Source organism: Lycium ferocissimum, chromosome 12 (assembly GCF_029784015.1).
Source record: "Lycium ferocissimum isolate CSIRO_LF1 chromosome 12, AGI_CSIRO_Lferr_CH_V1, whole genome shotgun sequence".
In the NCBI taxonomy this organism is placed as follows: domain Eukaryota; kingdom Viridiplantae; phylum Streptophyta; class Magnoliopsida; order Solanales; family Solanaceae; genus Lycium; species Lycium ferocissimum.
The window spans coordinates 32,923,132-32,931,330 of NC_081353.1; the positions used below are offsets into that span (position 1 = coordinate 32,923,132).

The window sequence follows — 8,199 nt, forward strand, 5'->3', positions numbered from 1 at the left end:
TTAGTATCCCGATTAATTTAAATTCACCTTATAAAAGACCCAATAAATAAAATACATTTCATAATAAAAAATAAAAAAATCTAATTCATGGACCGGTACTCGAGACAATTGCAATTGAAAATGAGAGAGTGAGGTTGGAATGAGTAACCTTCAGGCCAACAGGTAAATCTTAAACAGTAGTAGTAGTGTATATGGGCTGTCTCTGAGCTTTGATGGCATCACTTTTTTCCTGTGTCCAGCTCAATACTTTTGTTCTGGCTTTCTGTTTTACTATGAACCTTCCTAAACACTACCCCACACGGCCAAACGCTCTAGCTACTTCTTAAACCCCTATAAAACCCCAGCTAGACTATCCATCTCAAATTCATCCAACAAACTTGAAAAGTCTCAAATCTTGAAGTATAAGGAAATATAAAGATGGCTTCTTTTTCTTCTTCTAAATTAGTAATACTACTTATGATATGTGTTATGGTTAGTGCTTTTGGTGTTGCTATTGGAGGTAAATTTAATGAAGAATTTGAAATAACATGGGGTGATGGCAGGGCAAAAATACTCAACAATGGAGACCTTTTAACTCTATCACTTGACAAAATATCTGGTTCTGGTTTTCAATCCAAGAATGAATATCTTTTTGGTAAAATAGACATGCAGCTCAAACTTGTACCTGGTAACTCTGCTGGCACTGTCACTGCTTACTATGTAAGTTTTTTTGTGTATAACATTTTTGAGCTAGATAATATATTTATTGAGTTGAAATGAAACTGATTTTTTTTTTTTTTTGGATTTTATTGCAGTTGTCATCACAAGGACCAACACATGATGAGATAGATTTTGAGTTCTTGGGGAATCTAAGCGGTGATCCTTATACTCTGCATACTAATGTATTTAGTCAAGGCAAAGGCAACAGAGAGCAGCAATTTCATCTCTGGTTTGACCCAACTGCTGATTTTCACACCTATTCCATCACCTGGAATCCACAACGCATCATGTAAGTAATTAAAGCTTCAAACTTTCTTCCAAGTTTACACTTTTTTTTAAATCATTCTTGATCTGATCCTCTTGTTTTTTCAAAAAAGTGATTTGACTTGGGGTTCTCTTGTTTTTATTAGGTAGTGTCAATCTTGACTTGGGGTTCTCTTGTTTCTTAAAAAGTTTCAATCTTGACTTGGGGTTCTCCTTTTTTTTTTTTCTTTTCAATTTTGACTTGAGGTTCTCTTATTTATTAAAGAAGTTTCAATTTTGACTTGGGGTTCTCTTATTTATTAGAAAAGTTTCAATTTTGACTTGGGGTTCTCTTGTTTCTAAGAAAGTTTCAATTTTCACTTGGGGTTCTCTTATTTTTTCAGAAAGTTTCAATTTTGACTTGAGATTCTCTTGTTTTTCAAGGAAGTGTCAATCTTGACTTGGGGTTCTCTTGTTTTTTGGTTGAACAGATTTTATGTAGATGGAACACCCATTAGAGAATACAAAAATGCAGAGTCAATTGGAGTGTCATATCCCAAAGAGCAACCAATGAGGATATACTCAAGTTTATGGAATGCAGATGATTGGGCTACAAGAGGAGGACTTGTTAAAACTGATTGGAGTCAAGCACCCTTTAGTGCTTCTTACAGAAACTTCAATGCGAATGCTTGTATTCCCAAGACTCCATCATCATCTTCTTGCAGTTCCAATTCTGCAACTTCAACAAGCAATTCATGGTTGAATGAAGAGTTGGATAACACAAGCCAAGAGAGGTTGAAATGGGTGCAGAAGAATTACATGGTTTACAATTATTGCACTGATACAAAGAGGTTTCCACAAGGATTTCCAGCTGATTGTGTTCAAAACAACTAAGCATTGACAAGTTAAAAAAAATAAAATATATATATATATATATTAGGAACATAGTATTCTTTTATTTATGATCTTATATAAGGTATTGTAATGATTCTTTTATTGGTTTGTAGATCAGAAACAGCTTAGTTTTGTAATAAATTCTTATAAACATGAAATTGATATGTTCTTTTATACGCGTACCATAAATTTGTTTTGTTTATCCTTTTCTTTAGTCCATTAAGTAAGAGCTAGTTTGCACATTGGTTTCTACTAAACATATCATAGTTTCCGCTTTTATCTGATGTAAAGTTAACACAAATATATGCTATTCCATAAACAGAACAAATTTTAAGCACCAATTACGAGATATTAAAATATAGCCGTATTCATTACAATAAGCCATTATTTCGGCCAATTCATAGAAATAATACGTTTTTTAAAAAATTTACATAACTAGAATAAACGTATTCTCCACTAACGTATTAAGCATTATTTTATTCAAAAAATTCAACGGACAAAAAAGTTAATGATTAACGGTGTTAAAGGGTAATTTGTTACTGTGAGTAACGTTTTATGCCTAATACGTAACTGATGGTAACGGCTCTAAAGAATACGGAATCTGATAGTTGATTGATATTAAGGTCGTAACTCAAATTGATCTATAGGCAATCTTCACACTACGTATGAGAAAAATCAACAGAGAAAATAAACTATAACTAATTATCAAGTGATGCTTTTTTAGATACACAAGATGGTATCTTTCTTGACCTTATGCATTTTCAGTACAAAAAAATAATAATTAAAGATTGGCATCACAAGGAAAATTTGGAAAAGATTTTTAAAAACCAATAAAGAAAAATCTTGAACAAAAGAATGCTAAATTAAAGGCAAAGACATTGATAAGATCTCTACACGTAATTAATCTTACCTTCAAAGTGCAAGATGGTTAAAGCCCAAAAGAAATTAAAGATGCGTATCTTAAGTTTACAACAATAACTAGTAGCAATTAATTCATATATATATATCATGGTCTTTTATATATGAAAATTAAGAAACAATCATCTTTCATATCTACTGTCAGATTTTAAGATCAGTTGTTGTCAGATTTCACACAAGGATTGTCCGTGGCTGAATTCTTTAGAGTCATTACCATCAGTTACGTATTAGCCATAAAACGTTACTCATAGTAACGAATTACTCTTTAACACCGTTTACCATTAACTTTTTTGCCGTTGGATTTTTTTGAATTAAATAATGTCTAATACGTTACTTTATGAGAACACGTTTAATATTCTAGTTCTGAAAATTTTCAAAGACACGTATTACTTTGGTGAATTGGCTGAAATAATGACTTACTTAGTTACTTTGATAAAATAAATGTGTTTTTAGCATGAAACTAAGAGCCAAGTAAGCTGCCCCAATATTATCACACCATAAGATGTATAGGTGACTGCTGAATATGGATACCAAGCTCAAACAGTGAAGACTACAAACATGAGAGCTCAATAGCTGCATTTGCTACAGCCTTGTATGCAGTGGTGGACCTTGCATGCTATTTTTCAATAACAATATATTCAGTGTAATTACGCAAGCAGAGTCTGAAAACGAAAAAGCGTACGCCCTACCTGGTAAAAATAAAAAAATTATTTTTGATATACCCTCGACTTAAATATTTTTCAACAAAACTTTAAATAATTTCTTTCGATTTATGTCCGAACACCCATTCAAGAATCATTATCAAGTGGATGAAATGGCTAGCACTCATTATGGCCATAAGATCTTTGTGGAAATCTTTTCCCTCAATAGAAGGAAACGTGTGATTTATAAGCTAGCTCGGGCTACCAACTTCATAGTACTTTAATATAGTGTTGGATTAATGCACTTTTAGAAAGTATACATGATAAACAAATGGGAATGTTGGATTAATGCACTTTGGAAAGTATGCATGATACTCCATAATTTAACGTATGTTAGTACAATAGTACTCTATACAAATTAGTATTTATCCTTACTACTAGTAAGAAAATCAATATTTCTCTTTCAAAAGCTACCCTCTTACTTTCACTTCTTTCACATCAGCCCAACTCTATTTTTTCAATACAATCTTTTGCGTCTGCCGAAATCATCTATCATCTCACTGCAATTTGAACCAATATGGATGGACAAATCCTCCATATCCATACATGAAAGGACCAAACTCAAAAAGTTACAGTTTGATCCTTTCACGCATTTATCTATTAATGCGTGAAGCCTAATTTGATTCTTTTTTTTTTAATGGGTTAGTTTGGTTTCAAATTTTTTTTTTTTTTGGGTTACAAAAGTGTCGGGCTCGTCCAGGACTATATGGATGCTGACACTACTAAAAAATTACTATTTTCTCACTGAAAAATTTTTAGTGTCTATTTCCCACTAAATAGTAGAGTTTTCACACGAAAAAATTAGAAAGTTTTTCAACGTTTCAATGAGAACTTATTTCTCACCATGCGTTTTTCCAATGAAATTGTAAGGTGCGAAAGACGTGCGAAAATCAACTTTTATATGATAAATTTTCACTGAATATCGATGGAAAAAATTTCTTTTTCTAGTAGTGCGTCTTTGAACTTAAAGTGAGTTGAAATTTCAGCTATGAGGTTTATTGGATCACACAGTTCTTGCTTTTCTTAAAGAACTTCACATTTTTTCAGAAATTTTCAGAAGGAAACGTGTGACTTAGCCGGCTTTGATTTTGACCAACTTTAGTGGTCGTTTGGTGCAAGGCCAAAATTATCCCGGACTAATTTATCTAATATCTTGACTATTTTATACCATTTCCAATGGTATAAAATAGTTCCGGATAAGTGATATAAAAGGTATATCTCGCTATATCATGGGATCGTTTTATACTTTATTTAAGTAAAAAATATAAATTTATCTCAGATAAATTTATCCTTCTATCAAATAAAGTAAAAAAATTAATCTTTGAAATATTAGAACTTATACCTTCTGCCAAACGACCCCTTAAAGTTTAAAGTACTAGTAGTATGAAGGAATTGATGAATGCACCTTGGAAAGGACCTGATGAATAAATAAATGAAAAGGCCAATCAAAATGTACATCTAAAATGGTAAAAGGCCAGCCAGTAGGTCCACGCAAATCATTAAATTCAGTGAATGTGTTTTTATTGGACGTTGCAGTAAATCACAATCACCCACTTACTAGTCAAATAGGCGGTTCTATATGATAAAACTCTAAGGGGTCGTTTGGTAGAAGGTATAAGTTGGGATATCCCAGCACTAATTTTTATATCATATTTGATAGAAGGTATAAATTTATCCTGAGATAAATTTATACCTTGTATCAAACATGGTACAAAAATTAGTGCTGGGATATCCCAGCTTATACCTTCTTATCCCACTTATCTTTGATTATTTTATACCATCTTTTAGATGGTATAAAATAATCTCAATAGATGAGATAAATTAGTCTGGGGATTATAATCTCGGGATAATTTCGACTATCTACCAAACGACCCCTAAGTGGTCGTTTGGTGCATGACCAAAATTATCTTGGGATTATAATCCCGGACTAATTTATCCCACTTATCTGGGACTATTTTATACCATCTCCTAGATGGTATAAAATAGTCCTGTGATAAGGATATCTTTATAACCCAACTTATACCATGGGATGCATTTTATACTTTGTTTGATACAATGTATAAATTTATCCCAAGATAAATTTATACCTTCTACCAAACATGGTACAAAAAGTTAGTGTTGGGATATCCCAGCTTATATCATGCACCAAATGACCCCTAATATTCTGGAATTTTGAATATTCTGACTGTTGGATCAAACCAACCGACTTGAATGATAAAATCTTATCCATACATATTTACATTAATTTTTTTTTCCACTCAATATCTAATACTCGTTTTGAAGCTCAACTAATTTAAATTCACCATTCATAAAGCTCATTAAAGGAAGAGGTTAGCTACTATATAAAGTTTCATTTTCAGAAAAATATTTTCTACTACTTCTTTTTTCATTTTCAAAACCCAAGACATAATTTTATTCGAAAATGATAGCATGAGGTTGGAAAAATCAGTATATGGGCTGTCACTTAGCTTTGATGGCATCATTTTTTTTCTGTCTCCAGCTCAATACTCAAATCTTTATTTTTTTCCTGCTTTCTTTTTTACACTGAAGTTTCGTCTCTACTTCCTCATGCCTAAACCCCACACGCTTAAGCTATTTTTATCTTAGTGAGGTGGGTGAGTGGGGGTTGGGTGGTAATAAAGCCCTATAAAACCCCACCTAGACTGTCCAACTCAAATTCATCCAACAAACTTGAAAAGTCTCAAATCTTGAAATATAAGGAAATAAAGATGGCTTCTTTTTCTTCTTCTAAATTAGTACTACTTATGATATGTGTTATGGTTAGTGCTTTTGGTGTTGCTATTGGAGGTAAATTTAATGAAGAATTTGAAATAACATGGGGTGATGGCAGAGCAAAAATACTCAACAATGGAGACCTTTTAACTCTATCACTTGATAAAATATCTGGCTCTGGTTTTCAATCCAAGAATGAATATCTTTTTGGTAAAATAGACATGCAGCTCAAACTTGTACCTGGCAATTCTGCTGGCACTGTCACTGCTTATTATGTAAGCTTCTTTTCTTTTTGTAAAGTAACATTTTTGAGCTAGACTATATAGTATAGATGTTTATTGAGTTGAAATGAAACTGATCTTTTTTTGAATTTTATTGCAGTTGTCATCACAAGGACCAACACATGATGAGATAGATTTTGAGTTCTTGGGGAATCTAAGTGGTGATCCTTATACTCTGCATACTAATGTATTTAGCCAAGGCAAAGGCAACAGAGAGCAGCAATTTCATCTCTGGTTTGATCCAACTGCTGATTTTCACACCTATTCCATCACCTGGAATCCACAACGCATCATGTAAGTAATTAAAGATTCAAACTTTCTTCAAAATCTTACACATTTTTTAAATCAATCTTGAATTGGAGTCCCCTTGTTTTTTCAAAAAATGTCAATTTTGACTTGAGGTTCTCTTGTTATTTTTTTTTATAATAAGAGTCAAATCTTGACTTTGGGTTCTCATGTTTTTTTTAAAAAGTGTCAATTTTGACTTGTGGTTCTCTTGTTTTTTGGTTGAACAGATTTTATGTAGATGGAACACCCATTAGAGAATACAAGAATGCAGAATCAATTGGAGTGTCATATCCCAAAAACCAACCAATGAGGATATACTCAAGTTTATGGAATGCAGATGATTGGGCTACAAGAGGAGGACTTGTGAAAACTGATTGGAGTCAAGCACCATTTAGTGCTTCTTACAGAAACTTCAATGCAAATGCCTGTATTCCCAAGACTCCATCATCTTCTTGCAGTTCCAATTCTGCAACTTCAACAAGCAATTCATGGTTGAATGAAGAGTTGGATAACACAAGCCAAGAGAGGTTGAAATGGGTGCAGAAGAATTACATGGTTTACAATTATTGCACTGATACAAAGAGGTTTCCACAAGGATTTCCAGCTGATTGTGTTCAAAACAACTAAGCATTGACAAGTAAAAAAAAAAAAAATATTAGGAACATAGTATTCTTTTATTTATGATCTTATATAAGGTATTTTAATGATTCTTTTATTGGTTTGAAGATCAGAAACAGCTTAGTTTTGTAATAAATTCTTATAAACATGAAATTGATATATTCTTTTATAAGCGTACCATAAATTTGTTTTGTTTATCCTTTTGTTTAATCCATTAAGTAAGAGCTAGTTTGCACATTGGTTTCTACTTAACATATCATATTTTCCGCTTTTATCTGATACAAAGTAAACACAAATATATATGCCATAAACAGAACAAATTTTGAGCACCAATTACGGGATATTAAAATATATTAGCCATATTCATTGCTATTAAGCCATTATTTCAGCCAATTCATAAAAATAATACTTTTTTTTTGAAAATTTACGTAATTAAAATAAACGTATTCTGCAGTAATGTATCAGATATTATTTTATTCAAAAAAATTAACGGGTAAAAAAGTTAATGGTTATTGGTGTTAAAGGGTAATTTGTTACTGTGAGTAACGTTTTATGCCTAATACGTAACTGATGGTAACGGCTCTAAAGAAACAATCCTTGTATGAAATCTGATATTGATTGATCTTAAAGGTCGTAACTCAAATTGATCTACAGCAATCTTCACACTACGTATGAGATAAATCAGTCGAGAAAATAAACTATGAGCCCGTTTGGATTGGCTTATAAGTTGGCTTATAAAATTTTTTTTGCTTTTTTGAGTGTTTGGTGAAAATTTAAAGTCATTTTGTGCTTAAAATAAGCTCAAAAAAATAATTGGTCCCATT

General features: G+C 32.0%; 2 protein-coding genes across 2 annotated transcripts; both read left to right on the plus strand.

Moving 5' to 3' along the window:
* The first annotated feature begins 357 nt into the window (after window positions 1-357).
* LOC132039989 (probable xyloglucan endotransglucosylase/hydrolase protein 23) lies at window positions 358-2,010 on the plus strand. Its single transcript, XM_059430584.1, has 3 exons — window positions 358-699; window positions 795-988; window positions 1,434-2,010. Exons 1-3 carry the CDS (start codon window positions 418-420, stop codon window positions 1,834-1,836), a joined length of 879 nt encoding a protein of 292 aa, XP_059286567.1. The 5' UTR covers window positions 358-417; the 3' UTR covers window positions 1,837-2,010.
* A 4,110-nt stretch (window positions 2,011-6,120) lies between these two features.
* LOC132039930 (probable xyloglucan endotransglucosylase/hydrolase protein 23) lies at window positions 6,121-7,559 on the plus strand. The gene is made up of 3 exons (XM_059430489.1): window positions 6,121-6,463; window positions 6,570-6,763; window positions 6,985-7,559. Exons 1-3 carry the CDS (start codon window positions 6,185-6,187, stop codon window positions 7,382-7,384), a joined length of 873 nt encoding a protein of 290 aa, XP_059286472.1. The 5' UTR covers window positions 6,121-6,184; the 3' UTR covers window positions 7,385-7,559.
* The last annotated feature ends 640 nt before the right edge of the window (window positions 7,560-8,199 follow it).

What these genes read in the sequence shown, in the direction of transcription:
- LOC132039989 (XM_059430584.1), top strand. Translation starts at nt 418, where the DNA reads ATGGCTTCTTTTTCTTCTTCTAAATTAGTAATACTACTTATGATATGT. An exon ending in GCACTGTCACTGCTTACTAT is followed by an intron (nt 700 to 794) that starts GTAAGTTTTTTT and finishes ATTTTATTGCAG; the next exon opens with TTGTCATCACAAGGACCAAC. An exon ending in TGGAATCCACAACGCATCAT is followed by an intron (nt 989 to 1,433) that starts GTAAGTAATTAA and finishes TTGGTTGAACAG; the next exon opens with ATTTTATGTAGATGGAACAC.
- LOC132039930 (XM_059430489.1), top strand. Translation starts at nt 6,185, where the DNA reads ATGGCTTCTTTTTCTTCTTCTAAATTAGTACTACTTATGATATGTGTT. An exon ending in GCACTGTCACTGCTTATTAT is followed by an intron (nt 6,464 to 6,569) that starts GTAAGCTTCTTT and finishes ATTTTATTGCAG; the next exon opens with TTGTCATCACAAGGACCAAC. An exon ending in TGGAATCCACAACGCATCAT is followed by an intron (nt 6,764 to 6,984) that starts GTAAGTAATTAA and finishes TTGGTTGAACAG; the next exon opens with ATTTTATGTAGATGGAACAC.